At 40.5% G+C, this 19,683-nt stretch overlaps 3 protein-coding genes across 5 annotated transcripts; 1 reads left to right on the top strand and 2 right to left on the bottom strand.

The window, feature by feature from the left end:
- Positions 1-156: 156 nt before the first annotated feature.
- On the bottom strand, positions 157-9,079 carry LOC121611621 (moesin-like). 2 transcript variants are annotated; one of them, XM_041944254.1, is made up of 15 exons: positions 9,056-9,079; positions 8,373-8,420; positions 8,093-8,176; positions 7,924-8,019; positions 7,610-7,732; positions 6,239-6,390; positions 6,053-6,136; positions 5,826-5,972; positions 4,812-4,908; positions 3,921-4,084; positions 3,654-3,784; positions 3,336-3,496; positions 2,864-2,956; positions 2,032-2,265; positions 157-1,317 (listed from the first exon to the last, which is right to left on the bottom strand). In XM_041944254.1, the coding sequence occupies exons 1-15, from the start codon at positions 9,062-9,064 to the stop codon at positions 1,153-1,155; spliced, it is 1,788 nt and encodes a 595-aa protein (XP_041800188.1). In that variant the 5' UTR covers positions 9,065-9,079; the 3' UTR covers positions 157-1,152. The 2 variants fall into 2 exon arrangements, with proteins under 2 accessions (XP_041800188.1, XP_041800187.1); XM_041944253.1 differs by lacking the exons at positions 6,239-6,390; positions 7,610-7,732; positions 7,924-8,019; positions 8,373-8,420; positions 9,056-9,079 and having other exon boundaries at positions 8,093-8,151.
- Positions 9,080-10,393: 1,314 nt separating this feature from the next.
- Positions 10,394-17,356, top strand: zc4h2 (zinc finger, C4H2 domain containing). The gene is made up of 5 exons (XM_041944604.1): positions 10,394-10,528; positions 11,226-11,397; positions 11,564-11,736; positions 15,972-16,134; positions 16,412-17,356. Exons 1-5 carry the CDS (start codon positions 10,476-10,478, stop codon positions 16,523-16,525), a joined length of 675 nt encoding a protein of 224 aa, XP_041800538.1. The 5' UTR covers positions 10,394-10,475; the 3' UTR covers positions 16,526-17,356.
- On the bottom strand, positions 17,046-18,554 carry LOC121611880. Of its 2 annotated transcripts, XM_041944601.1 has the most exons (4): positions 18,505-18,533; positions 18,001-18,292; positions 17,750-17,900; positions 17,046-17,624 (listed from the first exon to the last, which is right to left on the bottom strand). In XM_041944601.1, coding segments are annotated over exons 1-4 (681 nt in total). In that variant the 5' UTR covers positions 18,507-18,533; the 3' UTR covers positions 17,046-17,388. The 2 variants fall into 2 exon arrangements, with proteins under 2 accessions (XP_041800535.1, XP_041800537.1); XM_041944603.1 differs by having other exon boundaries at positions 17,047-17,624; positions 18,001-18,554.
- Positions 18,555-19,683: the final 1,129 nt, after the last annotated feature.

Below are 19,683 nucleotides of genomic sequence, written 5' to 3'. Positions count from 1 at the left end.
TAATCTTCAGTTTATTTATATTGGATGGACAAGCATCTATTTGAAGGTGTTAATTAGCTTGTATCATCTGTTTTTATACCAAACAACAGTTTGCCTCAGGCACATTGAAGGTGACGCTCACTCGAAGTGATGCACGCACAACACATTGGCGGGGTTTCTGTGCACTTTATTTCTGTGATAAAGAATAGAGGATTTAACATTTAGAAGGAATAATAACAATTGTCTTAAATGTCATCGCATTCATTAAGGAAGATTTTTCATTAGTTGGCATATAGAGATTGCAAATGTGTGGAATAAGTTTGACAGTTTTCATAGATGAGAGCATAGATGATGTACTCTACTGTTCTGCGCAGTTTTCAGTGGGAACAGGTTCCTGTTGCCTGTAACAAGCTGGAATTAATGGGTGCGTTATCCAGGTTTAGCACTGTTGGAATTGGATCATAGCTGAAAGTACAATGAACTGAAAAATCACTTCTTAAACCTATTTAGGTAACCACTGAGTAAACTGCAGAGGGCCCAAAGAGAACGAGGCTCCCAAAATATTTAAAGCCTGACTGGCCTGTTGTGGTACAGTAATGTTCGAGGGACTGGACTGGAGAACAAATTCAAAATCGAAGGGTTTTTGTGGGAAAAAGTAGTTAAAAAAACTATTCTCCCCTGTCATGCAACACTGTGGAGATATCTACTAAATGGAAGTTTGAATGATGTAATTATTCTTCTTTTGGTGCTAAAGCTATTTCAGATGTAAATAATAGCTCTGGTGTCTGAATTCTGCTGTTTTTATCTGTTAAAATGACCACCACTGAAGGGAAGAAGGAAAAGATCGATAGAAGCGGTGAGCCCGAGCTCGTGAACAGCAGCACGTCTCATGTTATCAGCACTGAAGTGGACTGCAAATGTGTTTTTTGGTTTCTATGAAATTAAAAACATTTCTACACTGACTTGTCTCCTGATGAAATGCCATTATAATCATGGACATGAAAGGCATCAAAGCACAGCAACAATATAATTTGTCATCACGTTCGCCGTTATTTCAGGTTCTTTTTCTACATATGCAAAAATCTGCACCTACGCTCCACGATTTTATCATCTATCCTCATCTTCCACCATCATCATCTCCCCATCTCAGGGTGAGGCCTACAGCAGCCTCTCTCACATGGACTCAAATTCATCGATGCGTTGTTTGGTGTTGCCCTGGCGAATCTGACGTAGGGTCTTGTATTTGTCACGGCCCGCCCTCACATTCTCGGCGTGGATCAGGTCATTGGGGGTCTTTTTGCTCTCGTCTACGGCTCCAGCCAGCTCCGTGCTCAGGAACTGAAAGAGAACACAAACACACAGGGAATGAAATCCTCTTCCCTGAGACTCTTTGGGAGACTATTCAGAAGCCTCGCCCCTCTCACCTCACTCCTGCACTGCCCTCAATCCCCATCTGAAGACACTCCATTGTACATAGTTATTAAGTCCATTTCTGTGTTGAGTCCTCTGTGCAACATCATATCTTATTTTGGTTGTGGAGACCATTTCTATTTCAGTTGTAATAGGTCTGGATGGTCTGGATGAGATTTGCGACTTGAATAAAACCAGAATAATAATGTACCTGCAGCACTTTTTAATTTTTAATGTCTAATTAAATAGAGTGCATTTAGTTTACTTGGTAAAACACCATTTGTGGTTGCAATTAAGCTGCCATGTTTACAGCAAAGTCAAAACCTCTATATCACTGTGTTAACAGTCAACACGATGAATCGCACAACAGCAACAAACAAGGTGCCATGCTAAGACACATGTCACTCTTATTGACCCCAATAAAGAGAACAACTCCCGTGATCCCACACTACTTCAAGACACACTGGCCTCTGCATTTGACTGGGGTGTTTCCTAATTTATTATTTATTTATTACTTTACAGTATTTACTGGACCTAGAACCACTGAATTAAAGCATTGAAGGTATTTTCTGATTTCACTTGTGTGCACTCTTAAAAGCTCCAGGACTGCAGAACATGACTATCATATTCACTGAACATTACCTTGAGGTTTTTCTGCAGTCTCTGGTTCTTCTGGGCCTCCGTTACTCTTTCCTCCTCGCTGCGATCTCGGACCATGCCTGGAGAGGTCAGCTCAGCGCTCGCCTCCGCGCTGCTCTCGTCCGTCTCGTCGTGCTCATGCATATGAGGGTGGACCGAATGCTGGATGTGGACACCCATGAGTTTAGTTTTCAGCTCCTCTTTGGTTCGTTCCAAATCAGCTTCTACGACAACGGCCTGTCAAAACACGCAACTTGCAGTGAAGGGTGGATATGAAAATAGCCTCCTAGATTTGTGATATATGTGATATGATCACATTTTAAAACATGGGGCTGTTATTCTAACAGAATGAATCGGAGCCTCATGCCACAACACTAGAATAAATGAAGACTGACAATAAAAGATAGCTGTCTGGTCTTTGGTGACATCTGGCACTTTTAACTCTACTGAAGGGGCATTTGAATTTCCTAAATAAGTTGTCTTCTATGACTAAAATGATTTCTCATTATTGCATGCATTTGTCTGCCACGGTCAAAAAAAAGGGTAACGCAGCTCATTATTACCAAATGATGTGGAGACTACATGCAAGTTTAGACTAACTTATTTGTATGCAACGATTTGCATCCACTTTAGGTAAATCTTTAGGTTTTATTTTGTTTTAAGCCAACTACGGCTTCACACTGCTGAGGTTCGCTGCATGTGACAATGCAGTGAAATCCAAGAAATTCATACAAAAGTCGAGTGATATACTTTAAAGAAGTGTCAGACATTGCTCTTTGCTCATGTTTGAGTCATCCTTTATCTCGCTCGTGCTCTTTCTTTCATTAATTCTCACCCTTTTCTGCCATCTCTTTGCCTCCTCGTCCTTTTTCTTCTTGGCGTCTTCCAGCTGGGATATCTTAGAGGTAAGCTCTGCCAGCTCAGTGGCCTACACACACATGCACACGAATGGGAAGAGAGTTAATGGTGCTCCCGATAGAAGGTCATTGCGCTCTGTCTGTGTGTGTCAGACAGAACGCGTGTGTCTGTGCTGTGATATGTTCACATGCAGCATCGCGGGTCAGATGAATTTATCCTCTATTCAATCATCTAATATGTTAATCATTTAAAAGATCAATCAATTTATGAGTCACTTAATGCCATCAATAAATTACCAGTCTTGTTTCTATCTTAAAGGTACTTCAGTGTACATTCAAAGTAAACTGCTGAATGATGACTTTACACCAACAAGTTTTTCAGTCTTATAATCAAAACTGTTTCATTTATCGACAGTTAATTAAACCCAGCGTGCAGGTGTGTGTGGTTACCAGGCTCTCCTGGTTCTTGAGCTGGGTCTCAGATTGGTGCAGCAGGGCTGCTTTAGCTTCCACTGCAGACCTGCGGTCCTTTTCCAGACGCTCAGCCTCCTCCTGAGCAATTGTCCTCTCCTTCTCTAACTCAAGAGCCCTGCGAGTCTGCTCCTCCAGCTCTGAAACACACACGCACACGTGTGCAAAGCCAGTACATGCTTTGTGCAGTTCTTAAAAGCAGCAATACTTCAATACACTAAGTCACTCTTTTAGTCTTCTTGAACAGAAAAAACAAAACTTTGTTGAGAAACATTTGTATTCAGAAAGTTGTCAGACCGTCTTGGGCTCTCTTTGTCTGCTCTTCAATCTGTCTCAGTCTCTCCATCAGCTCCATGGTCTCACGAGCAATCTTCTCTGTTTCCTTCTCAGCATTTTCACGCTTTTTTTTCTCACTCTCGAGTAGAGCCCTGACAGGAGAATTGTGCATAAATACACATCTGAAAAAAAAAACTAGATCTCCTGACAGTTCTCCCTTAAAGCAGAGAGGACACACTGTAAACTGTGACCAAAAAAAGAAGCCGTCATTATTTCCACCTTCCTTACTTTTCCATCTGCCTCTTGTTCTTCTCCTCCCTGGCCTGGGCCTTCATCTGCTGCACCTCAATGGTGTCAGGTTTACGTCTGCGCATGTACAGGTCATGATTCCCCATACACAAGGCCAGGATACGTTTGTTGATGCGAAGACGGGGTACGTAGAAAACAAAGTCCTTTAACACAAAAAAATCAGCGATTGTCCTCTGGTCGAACACACAGCGCCTCAGATCTGTTTTACAGTTTAGCCTGGGTTTTTTTAAAAAAATGTAAGGGATTTGGGAGATATTCTCTATTTTTTCTAAGCTCTTGGATGCTCTCCTTAAATCTGTGCATGCAGCCAGAAACCAAATTGAAGTATGAGGCTAAATTCATGTTTGTGAATGAGATCAAGAAGCAGCTGCTCTCATTACACTACTTGCTGTAATTTTTGCTTTTGCAAAATTGGTTAATTTATCAGCAACGAGGATGCGGTATTCTCTCACACCTCCTGTTTGTAGCCTCAGTCAATAAATAGGAAAATATCCCATAAAGTATTTGTAGGATCTTTTATATGGTTGTGAAAATGTTTTCATTAAAATTGGTAATGCTGTGATGATGAGTACTAGCCTGTGCATTAAATCCTCAAGTCGAGAGCGAGCAGCTATTTAATCCCATCCACAAACATCCATGGAATGAGTTAAGACCACAGTTCAACATCCATCCAGCTGCACCAAAAGGCAGCCAGTCTGACTTTAAGTATGTAGCAAACAGCAAATTTCCTGTATTCATCATTCCTATATTTCCAAATTAAAATCCCTTTTAATTGGTCAGGCGGCAGTAAAGACATGTAACAATATGCTCCATAGAGATGGTGCACATAAATCACTATAAAGGACCACTAGTAATAATGATTTTGCCTACTGGAGCTTTCTTGTCGATTGGTTTGATGACGAACTTCTTGTCATTGAAGGAAATATTTCTGATCTCACTCCACGGGAAGCCAATCTTTGGGGTCATCCTGAAAAATATGGTTTGCCATTATGGTCAATGGTACAGTTACAGTAACAGAGGTTATTCTTTACACACAGCTAAAAGATAGTTATGACACAAAGAAAAAAAAAGTTTAACAACAGTCTACAACCAAGCTATGACCTGCTACCAAGCTACCAAGAATGTCATTAGTATAGTGTATTTTCTAAAGATAATTAGATGTGCTGAAATTCTAACCTAATGCTAACACTACATAAAAAATTATAGTCACCCTCCACTAAAAACTTGTTTTTCTTATTGTTCCTTGATTTGAATGTTTGACCTTCAAGGTCCACTAGGCTATTTTCACATTCATGTGCTGAAGGGGGAAAGTTTTCTCTATGCTTAACTTTAATCTGACTTGAAACCATGTCTGGAGGGGATCTTTAGGGATCACCACCAAAGTCGTTACAATTCATCCTGAGAGGAACATGATTTCCTGGACCAAAGATCATGATAGCAGTGCATCCAATAGTGGTCAACACAGAAAAAGTCAGACGTTAGGAATCATCATCTGGGAATCGTGTCCACCAAATTTTTAGTAGATGTAGAGATATTTCAGTGGATGAGTAAAAACACTGTCCTGCTAGTGGCATTAAAGAAAGAGTCATTATGATTCATCCCCTGGGGATCAAGAACATTCACCCATGTTGGTTGAGAAATTTCACTAAAAAATGTCAACATCACCGTGATGCTACCGTGATGAAAAGTCAGGTGATCACCACAGTCAGCAGGATTCAACCACTGGAGAACATGGGAATTTTACAACTGTTATATAGGTATTTAAGTCTGGAGTAGTTGACTGATCCAGCCCAACTGAGCGACGCACAGGAGCACACAACGGTAAGTGCACATCGATTCACAACGAGTTTATACATGTATACACATTTTCAGATGGAGACCTACCTGTCCTTTTTGTCATAGATGTTCAGCCCCAGTGCGTCCACTCCCAGCCACAGCTCTGATCCTTTCTTGTTCTTGATGTTAAAGTAGTTGACCCCGTACATCTCAAGGTCCTGGGCTATCTTCAGGTACTCCACCATGGCGTCTTCCCTGTGGCGTCGAGAAATTTTTAATGAGAACACCAGAAACACCTGTTTGCAAAAAAAATGCACAAATGGCTTCATAAGTACCTCAGCATTCCCTTGTGCTCTTGATGCCACACCTGGATTCGTTCCTCCCACTGATTCTTATTCAGCTTGTGCTGCTCCAAAACCCTGGTGTTATCAGTGAAGAGGACGCAGCAGTTAGAATTCAGACGACTGAAACTGGAATTAAGTTGAACTTTAGTTAACACTAATATCCATAGGACTCAGTACCTCTGTGGCAGCAGCTTGTCTCTTGTGAGGTATCCCGGTACGTGATAGTCTTTCCTGTAGTCCCCGTGTTTGACCTGAACTGCATATGATGCCAGGAGCACCGCAGTCTCAGGTGGGCAGTATATGTCATCATTCAGGATGCTCTCCTTTACCTAAAACACAGAAAAAAAAGTCATCAAGATCTGCTTTAACACATGAATCCCCAAGTTTGCATGCATGATAATGATACTGTTAATGAGTCTGTCATAGGGAGAAACGTGTTCTGGTGTGTATTCCCTTATAGAAAACCCATGAGGGCTAACAGGATCCTTGTGAGTCATCATGGAACCCCCACTGGTCGTTAAGACAGGTTCAGCATTTTGTTTTGATGGAGATTCTTTATGTATTGTATTATCTGCAGGGTACTTGCATAAGCGTTGATATCCAGCTAATATGAAAGTCATATATTGTCCTTTTAGCATACATCAGTAGGTAAATTAAGTGATCTAGATCTGTCTCACAACATACAAAGAAAATATCTAATCAGAGAATGAATAAGAGACTGCAAAGAGCAAAATCCAAGTAAGATTAAATACCCTAAATCAAGGCAGTAGGCTTGCTTTCTGTGTGACAAGACATATCTTCTTATCAGGCAGTGTTTCTGGTAGAGCACTTGTTTCAAGCTTTTTGCCCTTAATTATCTTAATAAGATATTATTAAGATATTACTTCAGTCTTAGTACTGGTTCTGTGTATCTTACTGCTTGAACCTGGACTGTCCACAAACAGAAAGCTGTTTGATCAACACTGACAAGTACAAAATTGTTTTGTACTTGTTTTCAGTCTGGCTGTGCTGCTTTCAAGATAACAGAGGGTGCTTTGAGACCAGATATTATACTTGCTTTAAAGGTAATTTCACTGATTTTAAGTAAAAGTTTGCCCATTTTATTGTTTTTTGTCTTGTATTTGGCAGCTGTTTTTTTTTTTTTTTTCCAGTGTAGGCAAGCCCAGCATCATGGTGCGTTTACATGCACACTAGTATTGTGGTTGTGATCAGGTTTTTGGAGCATCCTGGTTATGTTTTGCACATCCACTACTCTGGTTTGAGAGACCTGATGTACTACCTCAAATACTCCAATAGAAAGCATGAAACTGTGGCATGTAAACACCTTATCCAGGTCTATGAACCATGTCGTAGTGGCTGAGATGGTGAGAAATCAATCATGTATACGCGGATATGGATAACCAGGTATTTCATGTTTCATGTAAATACTATATCCCAAACATAATTAAAAGGATAAAGCTTAAAACCAGGATACTAATATGCATGTAAACACACTGCATGATTCCCTTTAAAAACATCAGTTTCCTTGTGTGTGTTCTCATCGCGAACCTGCAAAAAGAAGAGGCGCTGTGTCGCCTCCTGGATCAGTTCATCGGCGACATCCTCGGGATAAAACTTGGCCCTAAACTTAATCAACAAAGGGTTGTCCCTCTTCACATCTTGAGCTGTCACCTGGGATGGAATCCCCACAGCAGAGGCATGCAGGAGTAGGAAGAAATAGGTGATAATTAGTCTCAATGGGGGTAATATGGTGGTATTACTGAAACTATAACCATGATGATATCTATATTCAAATGCAGCTGTCAGAGGAGTCAAGTTATGTCATGGAGGGACATAAAGGTCTGTGTAAACATTGTCCTCACCCTCTTGTTCAGTTTGAGCCAGGTGGAGAAGCCTTTGCTGTCCTGGTACTGGAGGCCAAAGAACCAGGTTTCCCTCAGCCCGATCGTCTTTACTATCTAAACATCGATAAACAACACGATCACACGCTTGTCTGTTCAAGCATCGGTTTGATTGTAACGCACAGCGTACCTGGTCAAAAAGCTGTTTGCCGGTTGTGCTGGGCAGGATGGCAAACTCCAGCTCAGCATCCATGGTTGTAACCCGGACATTTATCTGCCAGAGAAAACACTGACACTGAGACACAGGAGGAAAAGCTCCCTGCTGTTCATTCATCTTTGGCACTGGAGAGGCATCAGGAAACATGCAGAGCAACAACTGGGTGAAAAAGAACTGTAATCACTTTTGTTCGCTCTTTCAAACAATTTGTTGGTTCTTTGACAGCAAAATGACCAAAAAGAGTGTTCCTTACATTCTTCTGTTCAACCAGGAGCATCCAATCACAAGAGGTTGGTGGGGACTACAATCAAAAAATGAAGCCCACAGTGTATTTTAGACTTTACTGAGAACATGGGGTTCATTTCATGATGCATAAGTATTAACGACTGGGTCAAAATAATAACACCCATTTAGCATTAATCTTGCACATTAGTACCAAACTACACACATATATCTGCAGTTGTTGGTATTGACTGACTTGCACAATAGAAAAAAAGCTGAAATAGTTTGCTCCATTCCTCCTGAGATTAATAAATTTAGGCAGGCTTTCATGAATGCCTATAATAATAAAAATAATAATAAAAATAATGTACTGAAGTTTAAGTCTTAGTGAACAGACTGTTTCAGTGAACATTCATGAAAACAAGAAGAGATAGTTTAACTTGCTACTGTTTTATATAGATGATGTGACAACTCACAATATATCCACAGACACACACAACAAATTAGAAACACGGCAAGTGGACAAAATCTGATCATAAAATTCGCTCTAAAGTTCTTAAGTCTACTATGGACTAACGCCATCTTGTAGCCTTTACAGTACAGAGCAGGTTCACAAATTCCAATCAAACAACTACAGTCACAAGTTAAACATTTCAACTAAATATGAACCACAGTGAAAATGAGGACATTAAAAAATGAATGGTGGCTACTTACAGTTGACATTTGTGGTTTTTTAATCTGTGGCCGAAACACTTCTTCGGAGAGGTGCTTGTAGTAGCCTTTTCTCTGCGGAGTCATATGAAACTGCTTGCAATACCTACAAGGATTATACTTAATGAGAATGGCCCATTGTATTGTTCCCAAGTACTTCTCTCTTGGTTAATCCAATGGCAGCCTGGGGCACATGCGTTCTTAGAGAGGCAGCCTTCATCTTCTTTAAAGAGTGTTCCTCTTAAATTAATTAGGTGTTCGACTGTGTATCTCTCATCTAGGACCCAGACAGGATCTTTGTCTCCCAAAACTAATTATAGAGGGGCATAAATCAACAATAAATAAGCAGCATCTGATGTACCAGTGGCAGTGAAAGCACAAGATCATTCTGCTAATCTAATAATCCGTCCAGTTTATTTTTTAAGCATATGTTGTTATGGCATGGGCTGTAGTGATTTGATGACTGACAAATGGTGGTGGTGTGTTTGCTTCGCAGGCCTGCTGGTGACTGCTCATATTGTGTTTGTGGTGGCTGAAAGGGCCACAGCCAGACAAACACTTAAGAGGGAAATCAATGAATTTGTATATTTGTTAATGTATGCACTTCATAACTGTCCAAATTCAACTTACTCAAAAATGAGTAGTTTTAAATTATAAAGTGTCAATCATCTCACCCTAACCCCTTAAAAAGACAGTGGATATGACCTCTGAACTGTGATGGAGGTTTTTTCAATACTTTACTTCACTGCTTAGACTTTACGTGAGTGCTACACTGCATTTCAGATATAAACATTGCACTTCTTACTGCGCTGCATCGCTTTTAAAACAGTAGCTTCATTTTTTGGATATAAACCGTGACATAAACTTATAAAACACAATAACTGTTTTGGAATAAACCACATAATAGCGTGTAAAAAAAAAAAGCTTGAATAAGCTCCACCTTAAGCTTTTTAATTAAATGCTGCTTAATAATACATCAGTAATAATATACCAATGTGATATAAAAGAGTTAAGATTTTTACTTCACTGAAGTAGTCTGATGTGAACCTTTTTTTCTGTATTTCAGGTGTTCTTCACTTGTTTGTTCCTCTATTCAGAGGTCTACAGTGAGTCTGTATTTTATCTAATGTTGTATGTTTATCTAATGTTAATGTTTTGATGTTCTTGTGGAGCCAAGATGTTTCCATCGCGTCGTAAAAGCAGGTTTACGAGGAACTGGATGTTTCCGTTTCATAGCAGGCTGTGTGTGGCGGAGAGCTCGCGGGAGTGCGAGCCAGCCTTCGCACGTAGCCACGGGTTCACTTTGCGGGCGCGTGCTCGCGTGCGCGCTCACACCGGCTATTGTGTTTTTATCAACAAGGAGACCACCGTGGCCCGAAGGGTAACCGAGCTGGCCAGTTTAACGACAAGGGGCTGATAAACCATGGCGGACGAACAAGAAATCATGTGCAAATTAGAAAATATCTTGGAAATACGGTAAGAGCTGGACGTGGAGTAGAGTTGTCGGTTGTGAGATGTTTGACACGTACTGGGAAACGTTACCTTAGCTAACGTTAGCCTACCAGGAATAAGCCCAATTGGCTTCGCTTTTGTTACAGAGCTAGCTGAAGTAGCCGGTCTGCTGCCAACTGTGCCTTTAATAGGTTTTCGCTATTCTAGTTTTAGCTAGGGGTTGGCGAGCAGTCACCACAGTGTAAACAAGAGAGAGATACAAGTAAGATGTGCCTAGGGTGCATGTTGGGGAGTATACATGCCCCAACATTCCAGATGTGTATCAACAAAAAGCCAGATGTGCGTTGCTAATTATATCTGTGGGTAAGCTAGCTGCTTGGCTAGCAAGCTTATCGGTCATTAATTCGTTAAACACCGCCGGCAGAGTGTTGTTTGTTTGCTCTGATGTCTTCTTTGCAGCCACGCTCAGTAACTGTAACGTAACAGTTAGCTCATTCATTTAATTCAGTACATTAATCCACGGCGGTAGTAATGGTCATTCTGCTTAAAATCAGCACGGAGCGTCTATTCAGTAATTGATCATTTTCTACCAATTCAAAGCACTGCTTGGCAGCCTGGAAGAAATATGTAGTGTTTTTGCTGTGAGGGAGATCTCTGTCTCTGCATCTGTGGGGGAAATAACCTGACAGCTGGTGTCTTTTGTCTTTGCCGCTGGCTGCAGGAACAAGACTGTCCAGATGCAGAAGATCAAGTCTCGTCTTAAGATTGAGTTTGAGGCCCTGGAGTCTGAGGAGAAGCATCTGAAAGAGTACAAACAAGAGATGGATCTGCTTCTACAAGAGAAAATGGCACATGTGGAGGAGCTGCGGCTCATCCATGCTGATATCAATGTGGTGAGTGAGTACTGCAAGCTTCCTCCATAGAGGAGGTGTGACTGAAATCAGCTTTCAAATAAGTGCAATTCAGCAACAGCATTTAGAATGGCATCGGTCTAGACAGATAGCTTAAACTGAGCACATTACATATGTATTTTTAAAATATTCAATCCTGTCCCCTCAGATGGAGAGCACTATCAAGCAGTCGGAGAATGACCTGAATAAGCTGCTAGAAACAACTCGCCGCCTGCATGATGAGTACAAACCTCTGAAGGAGCATGTTGATGCACTCAGGATGACTTTAGGTCTGCACAGACTCCCTAACCTGAACGAAGAAGAGGAGAAGCTTTCCCTGGAGTCAGTACACACACATAAACAGACACTTGCACACACACATACAAGTGCATGCAAGGCACACTGAAATTCTTCCGAACTGATGTTCCTTGACAAGGTTTACAGTGTGATAACAACAATGCTTTATGTAATTTTTAGGGGGTTTTTTTACAGCCAATTATTGACACATGCTGTAGTGTCAGAAAACATCAGTAAATATCTCTGACTACATGTGAAATTTTAACTTTATTTCCATTTTATTTTTTTCATATAAATAGTCAAAATCACAAAGTACAGTAAATGTGAAAAACTGTCTTTATGGTAGCAAGGAAAAAATACTGCAGCTAGCAGCCTGTGTAAATATTCACTGGTCGCAATCAAGGTACATTTAAGTAGTGTTTGCAGAAACAGATGACATTTCACTGTACATCAGTATAGTGTTGCAGAGGTAGAGTAGTTTAGTCGATTAGTAAATTTTGTTTATTTATAGGTCGCAAGTACATGCAGCTTAAAAAAAGCAGTGGTCCATTAATGGAGCCTTGTAGTACACCACATGTAATCAATGACTATGGGAAAATAAACCCATCCACAAAAAGTTGAAATTTCCACCAAATCAAAGAGAACCAGTGCAGTCCATTAAAGACTGACTGATTGCTCCATAATTTGGTCTACTCTGTCAACTTCTGAACTATAACTAACAGGCAATAGCAGCATCGGACTGCAACGAGACGAGAGCACCTGTTACAGTCTCACTGTGTCAGAGCGGTTCAGCAACAACATAATCCAAACTGAATATTTGTTATTAATGTGTTCAAGACTTTGTGCACTGGAAGTCAGTAATGAAATGAGCCTGCATGAAGTCATGCAGTTCACCTTTGTTCACCGAAAATGTAAAATGTTCAGCTGTAACCAGAGGGCAGAGATCAATGTGCTTGCTATATAATTTAAAAAGCCTAGGAGGAATTCAGTTGATGTGATGCCCAGAAAACATATTTGAGATAAATCGGTTCACAGAGGGAGGCCAGTCTATTGTAACTCACTGTAATTCAATAAGGACCATTTGTATGGACAGAAGGGCATGAAACCCTAGATCAGATGTCCTTAGTTTAATCTGAGAAGGTTCGAAATGTTTGCCTGTCAATACCTGAGGAGACAAGGAGTCTGGAGGGAGATAGGCTCACTAAGCAGTCTGTATGAAATTAAGATTTTGGATTATGATTATAAGTAGAGGTATGTTCATAAACATTGTTTGCTTTTGCTTGTGAGGAATTTAATAACTTTCAGACAATCGTGTGTTAAGCAATCATTTATTTAGATATAAAATATTTGTATATGTGCATTATTCATAGAAAATGATATATTCATTCTGTGATTTGTTCATTTTTAACAGTGGGGATGTCCCACTGGGAACAAATTGCCTACTGAATATATTGATGAATTCTGACTTGTATTTTCTGGAGCAGCAGTATCTGTGGCAGAGGTTGAAAGTCCGTTGATGGACTTACCCTTTGTTCAAGTCCAAGATGTTATTATGTTAGCCAATAGAGACAAATATTTCTGAAAGATGTCATCGTGAACAGAGCATTTCTATTGTTGTGAATTCTTCAAAAGTAGATGTGCTGAAATAAATTTACAACAAACAAAAAAAAAATGCTATGAACAAAGAGAGAGCTCAGTTTGAACCGAAGAGTAAAATCTCAAATAACTTTTTCAATTCACTAGTGAAAACATTTGACATATTAAAATGACTGTCAATTTTACTTGTACTTGTACAAAATTTGCCCCTTTTCCAGCAGGAGATTTTTCCAGATTCTGTTTCATTTTTTCCCAAATTCCTTGTTTTCCGTGCTCTGACAAGCGCTCTCCTCACTCTCTCTCTCTGAGGACCTCTTCAACATGACTGTGTGTGAGTGTGACACCAAAACATGGCAGCATAGTTTTCTTTCTGTCGTTCAGCTTAAGTGCTGTAAAAAAAACACTTAAAATGTTAGGGAAAAACCCTGATTTGTATAAATTGCATCCACATTTTGACAATTTCTGCAATACTCTGTGTTTTACTTGTGATTCAGTTTTTATCATTGAGTTCTGCGATTTCGTCTGTGTTTTCTTTGTTGCAGAAATCATTGGACCCTGATTTAGTTAAATATCAGAGAGCTCAGCAAATTTCTATCTTTAGGTTAAAGTGCAGTTTGTGCAATATTATATGAGTGACTGCAAACGTGGGTATTAACAGCAACATTAATAGTTTCACTGACAGCTCTGTTGGGTGGTGAAGGATGGTACAGGTCATGGCAGTGAGGTATTTCAATGGCTGTAACTGTTGAAATGACATATGACATGACAGGTGGATGTTGGTCATGAGGACATGGGTCTACCGCCTTGTAGAGAAGTTTTAGATCAGATTTCTCACGTCAAGGGCGAATGGCGGCTCCCTGCCGTTTGTTCACAGTACAGTCATTTGCTTTTATGTTACAATGAGCAGTGCAGGCAACATGGTGGAGCTTTTATATTGAAGACACTGAGGTGGATCAAAGCTGAAGCGTGGCATTTGAATAATTGAAGGCTTAAATAGTAACCGATATGTGTTCTCTTGATAGACAGGTCTGTTATTCAGAAATTCAGGTGCAACTAATTTTCCCCTCTATTGTCCAGATTCTTTGGCTTCAGAAAGTGGCAAAGACATCAGTGAGCAACAAATTCATGTTCACGCTTCAGAATGTCCTTGTTATCCAAAACATTGTAGGCACATGAAGGGGGGGGGGCTTACAGGTACACTCCGATCTGCACAAACTGCTGTCTGACATCCGACAACAGTGGATGACATTAAGATTGGACTGTTTACGAGAGCAAATCTGAGCTGATGGTGCTAGAATATGGTTGTGAGGTTGATCTCAGCGTTGCACCAAGAGACTTTCAGGTCGTGCTTGCTTTTTAATTTCATCAAACACAGACTTTTTGCTGGTTAGGAAACTAGACTTGTGTGCCACTGTCCCATGGCCCTTATGACAGATGTTTATTTACAGTCAGGGGTATTTAATGGGGCCAAAGATCATGTTCATGTTTTCAAGTTGTAGGAAGTGACTTTTTCTCTGCGATGATCCTGTGACATTCAGGCTCACTTTTAGAAAATCTTACTGACTTGAGAGAACAAAGAGAATTTCAAAATAAGTTGTAATACTACTTTGGTTGGTTTGGATATTTTATGCAGTGTAAACTGAAATCGTCTTGATAAATAAAGTTGTGACCAAGTGTGCTGGGCCACTGCTGCGCTGCATGCTGACAGCACTGTGGGCAGGCTGGCTTCTCTGTTCAGCCAGATGGTAGCCGTCTCTCTTTTCCATCTTGGTAGCGTGCTCCTCGAGGTTCGCTGAGTTTATGAGATACTTAGAGAGTTGTGGCTTATCACTTTTCTTCCTCAGTGGGTATTCTTAGAAGACAGAGAGAGAGATCTATATGATTATGTCTGGGGAGATGTTAAAACTTGGACACCTAGCTGCCAGCCAAATAATTCTAGGGTAGATTTACCTAACAGTAATGGTCCCCACTGTTATTGTTTTACAAGGTGTGATGGAGCAGTGTGGTAGAAAATTAAATCACACCTCACAGGCCAGTGGGGTGTTGGGGGAACATTTAAAGATACTCTGTGATATTAATATATCAGCATAAAAATGAGCAAACAGAAAAATAACCGAAATATTAAGTATATGAAAACAAGAATGACATAGAATCTATATCATATAAACTTGTATTAACTGTGAAATATTGAAAAATGTGTGTTTGGGGCTTTGGTGGATCATGGTTACAAGAAAATTTCTTAATACGAAGCTTTGCTCTAAATTTCTTGAAGAAATGCAACCAATTAAATTAGTTCTGCGAATGCTCTATCACAAACCTATTTTGAGAGAAACCAGAGACCGTAAAGAAATGGGATATCACTTTTTTTTTTTACTTTTGAAAATGGGCCAGTCAGGCATAAAGTCCAAGGCCAAATTTCTTTCCCAGTGCTCCCCTGCCCACACACGCAGAGACACTCACATGCAGACAAACACTCTCACAATGACTGTACTTTTGCTCACAGTCGTACATAAAAAGAGGAAGCGTGAGATCGACTATGATGTTGTCCAATTTAGGTCTCCTTTGTGTTTGGTTTTGCCACTCCACATCTCCTGATACACAGCGTGGATGGGATAATCTTAACCATGATAAGATTCATAAGAATCACAGCCAGTCAAGTTTCTGTCTTTCTTTGCTTTGAACAGTTACTTTGAGAAGCAAAAAGCGGAATGGCAGAAGGAGCCACATGAGCCCGCCATCCCAGAATCCCTCGCTGCTGCTGCAGCAGCAGCACAGCAGCTTCAGGTGTCCAGGAAGCAAGATGCACGCCAGACGGCCACCTTCAGACAACAACCCCCACCTATGAAGGTATTGCTCTTACTGACCAGCTATATATATATACAGCAGTTCCTTAATGAAAAGGCACTGTGAACGTCCAGTGTATAATTGGCTCAGATTAGGACCATATATAGAGAAAATTATAAGAAAACAAAGCCAGACACAATCCTAGAGCTGAACAAATTTAAGATGACACTTAGTCAGACAGACCCAGGTACAACCTGACTTAGTTGCTTCCTCATCACTACAGCGCAGCAAGGAGGACATAATACGAAGCTTTTGCTCTAAATTTCTCCCCCCTCTCCAGGCTTGCTTGTCCTGCCACCAGCAGATTCATCGTAATGCCCCCATCTGCCCACTGTGCAAGGCCAAGAGCCGCTCCCGCAACCCAAAGAAGCCCAAGAGGAAGCCAGATGAGTAGATCCTGCTCTACCTTCAGCTTCAGTAAAGGGACCTGGCCCAGTACGTTGATCTAACGTCAGCGACGTACATCCAAATACGAGGCTGAAATAACAGATTTGTGCTTCAGGACAATTTCCACAAACAGTCCTCAATTTAACAAATTGTCTTAGTATCTTTTTCATAAACTGTCAACAATTGATGGAGGATCTGGTGATGTCATTCTGTTGTTTGTTTTTATCAGTGCTTTGGATGTGTTTATATGTAATCGTATGACTTCTATAGAGGCTTAACTAGCTCCTAATCGTGTAACTGCAATAATGCAAACAGGAACTTGTTAAAATGTTCAAATAAGTTTGCCCATGTTGCTATTGTTTATTGCCTTAGATATTGTACTGTACACTTTTTTTTGCAATGCATGCATGCTTCCATGGCTATCTGTTGTGTGTATTTTTGTGCCAATATAAAAAATAGGTTTAATTGCAAAGCTAAATTAAACACAACGTTGTTTTAATGTTTACAGTGTTCAAGTGACCACAAACTGGAGGAAAAAAAAGGCCAGACTCATTCGCTCTGAATAGTGTTGTGTTTAACTTTAATACAGTGATAAGAAAATAAATGGCTGTTTTGTACTAACCTTGTTAGCAAGTCCTTTCTTTTTTTTAACACTCAAAACAAAGGCTAGACGTTTGTCTCTATTATTTCACGGTGTGAACACAAACACAGCTGCAGCTGAGCGGAACCGAAGACACAACCATCAGCGTGTGGACCAGTGTTTATTGGACAAACAGGCGAGTTTTGCCTGCATATCAAAATAAATCGGTAGCAATATGTTTGACTCCACCACAACATTCTCCTTTTCATTGTGTTAATGTGTGTCTGCAGCTATCTGTCTGAAAAAGGACAGCGAGGGCTTGCTAAATGAGTTCCTGTAGCGTTTTTGTCAGGGTAACCCCTCATTTCATCTGTTGCCAGGGCAACTCCACGTTCCTTAGCCGTTGCTAAGGCAACCCCAGGTTGCTGTGACCCGCATATATCCACCAAGTGCTTCCTCCCAAATCCAGCGAGGGGCATCCAAGGGCTTTGGGAGATTTCACACAAACTCACCGACGTGCACACTCCTGTAACAGAAAGAATAGTTTTAATCCTGTGAATAATCAGTCATCAGTCCGACTGACACACACATTAGCCGGCAGTTAGGAGCACTCTGCTCGTACAAGCTCGTCTGTCCTTAAAAGTCACTTACTCCGTAGCTCAGGTGTGTTTAGTCTGCCCTTCAGTGTTTGGAACCGCAGTTGTGTCCTCTTCCTCCTGATAAAGCTCTCCAAGGCCAGAGAGGCCTGCTCCTGCTCACACACGCTGCAGGCGGCGGGGTCGTGGAGCTCCACCTCTGCAGCCTGCGATGAAAATAAAAACACAGACACATAGGATAGGTTTGTTTTCTATCGTACTGACAATCCCGTGGTTTAACCGAGCCACTCAACAGTGTCCCCTGACCCGTCTCATCTCCTCCTTCAGAGTTTTGAGCCTCAGCATTGAAATGAGTTGAGGGGGGACGGGCTGGACTTCGGGGCCTTGGCATGCGAGGCTGGGAGAGGTTTGGTCTCTGTGAGCCTGAAACTCGCCCCCGGCCACAGCTTGTTTCTCACACTCTGTCCTCTGGCTCCCTCTGGCTCCTCTGTGTTTCTGTCTCCTCCTGTCCTCTGCCGAGGACTCCTGGTGCTGCTGTTTGCTCCGGATAAGAGAAATCATTCTCCTGCAGTGGTTTCTGCGGGCTTCCTCCTCCATCCTGTGCAGAACACAGCACCCGGGAACACGTTAGCTGTATCTGATCCGCGTTTAATGCTGAACGGGATCAGGGTGACTGCGCCCCAACACCGACGCTAACCTTTACTTAGTGACTGTGTGTGTAGTTTTTTTCTTGGGGGGCGACATTCAAAAAGAATCATTTGCTGCATTTAGGAGTGAAATATAAAATATTTTTGTTAAAAACAAACAGACATTGTTTGTTGTTTCTCCTATACCAAACAGCGTTCACTAGCCTTCTTCTTTTCCTGTTCCCCACAGCTGCACTTCCTGCCAGCGGCGCGTCACTACCGCCATCTGGTGGTCGACAGGGGCACGGGAGGGGAAGCACGTGGGCATGCGTGTGTGTAGACTGTAGAGTATATACAGCCGTCCTCAAAATTATTCATACCCTTGCTAATTCTTGTGATTTTTTAATTTAGTGATGAAATATTACATTTTTTAAGTTTGTGTATCAGTTATATGTGAACAACAATTGAACGAATGACAACAATATAAAATTTAAGAAAATATTAATTTCAGGGATACTTTATTGATGGATTCCCAAAAAAATGCCATGTTCAAAATTATTCATACCCTCGTCCTTTGTCTTTCTTTAATAGTCAATCGCATAGCCTTTGTTCTTATGACTGCTTCTAGACGATTCTTGTATGCGTCCACAAGCTTCCTGCATGTCTCCTGTGGGTTTTGAATTTTGTATTGTTGTCATTCTTTCAATTGTTGGTCACTTATAACTGGTGACACACAAACTTGAAAAATTGCATTCATTTCATCACTAAATTAAAAAATCACAAGAATTAGCAAGGGTATGAATAATTTTGAGGACGGCTACATATATACAGTATATGCATATGTACATATATATAATATATATGTATACACATATATACATATATTATATATATATATTTATGTATATATATACATATATTATATATATATTTATATTTATTTATATATATATAAAAACTGCAAAATCTAGCAAAAAGAATTTTCACTATTCAGACGACTACGAATGTGCAGTACAGAACATTCTGTAAAATAACTAAAATAAACCAAAAAAAAAGAAAAGGAGAGGGCATAAACAGAAAGTTTAAATAAATTTATGTTAATGGATATGTTTAGCCTTTCAGTGACACATAAACAAAAAGTTCTCATCAATTAGTTTTATCATATTTATCATTCTGTTTCCATTCTTGACATTTAATATACAATAATTGAAATTTAAATGTAAAGGGAGTTTACAATACAACGCATCAGTTGCTCTTCTAGTATTGCAATAATGATTTTATTCTGTCTGTGTTCTTGGTTCAGGATTCAGGAAGTTTGCATCAAAAGCAGGTCTTAGTTACCCACATTTAACAGCTCCATGTC

This window comes from Chelmon rostratus, chromosome 9, assembly GCF_017976325.1.
Source record: "Chelmon rostratus isolate fCheRos1 chromosome 9, fCheRos1.pri, whole genome shotgun sequence".
Classification (NCBI taxonomy): Eukaryota; Metazoa; Chordata; class Actinopteri; order Chaetodontiformes; family Chaetodontidae; genus Chelmon; species Chelmon rostratus.
This window is presented reverse-complemented; position numbering and strand designations above follow the sequence as displayed.

Excerpts from the sequence above, each read along its gene's own strand:
- LOC121611621 (XM_041944254.1), bottom strand. Across the intron at positions 5,973-6,052 it reads GAGCACAAGGGAATGCTGAG|GGAAGACGCCATGGTGGAGT; the intron begins GTACTTATGAAG and ends TCGACGCCACAG. Across the intron at positions 2,957-3,335 it reads TCAAGAACCAGGAGAGCCTG|GCCACTGAGCTGGCAGAGCT; the intron begins GTAACCACACAC and ends ATGTGTGTGTAG.
- zc4h2 (XM_041944604.1), top strand. The coding sequence starts at position 10,476 with ATGGCGGACGAACAAGAAATCATGTGCAAATTAGAAAATATCTTGGAA. Across the intron at positions 10,529-11,225 it reads GAAAATATCTTGGAAATACG|GAACAAGACTGTCCAGATGC; the intron begins GTAAGAGCTGGA and ends CGCTGGCTGCAG. Across the intron at positions 16,135-16,411 it reads AACAACCCCCACCTATGAAG|GCTTGCTTGTCCTGCCACCA; the intron begins GTATTGCTCTTA and ends CCCCCTCTCCAG.
- LOC121611880 (XM_041944601.1), bottom strand. Across the intron at positions 17,901-18,000 it reads TGAAGGAGGAGATGAGACGG|GCTGCAGAGGTGGAGCTCCA; the intron begins GTCAGGGGACAC and ends TTTTCATCGCAG. Across the intron at positions 17,625-17,749 it reads AAACACACCTGAGCTACGGA|GAGTGTGCACGTCGGTGAGT; the intron begins GTAAGTGACTTT and ends TTTCTGTTACAG.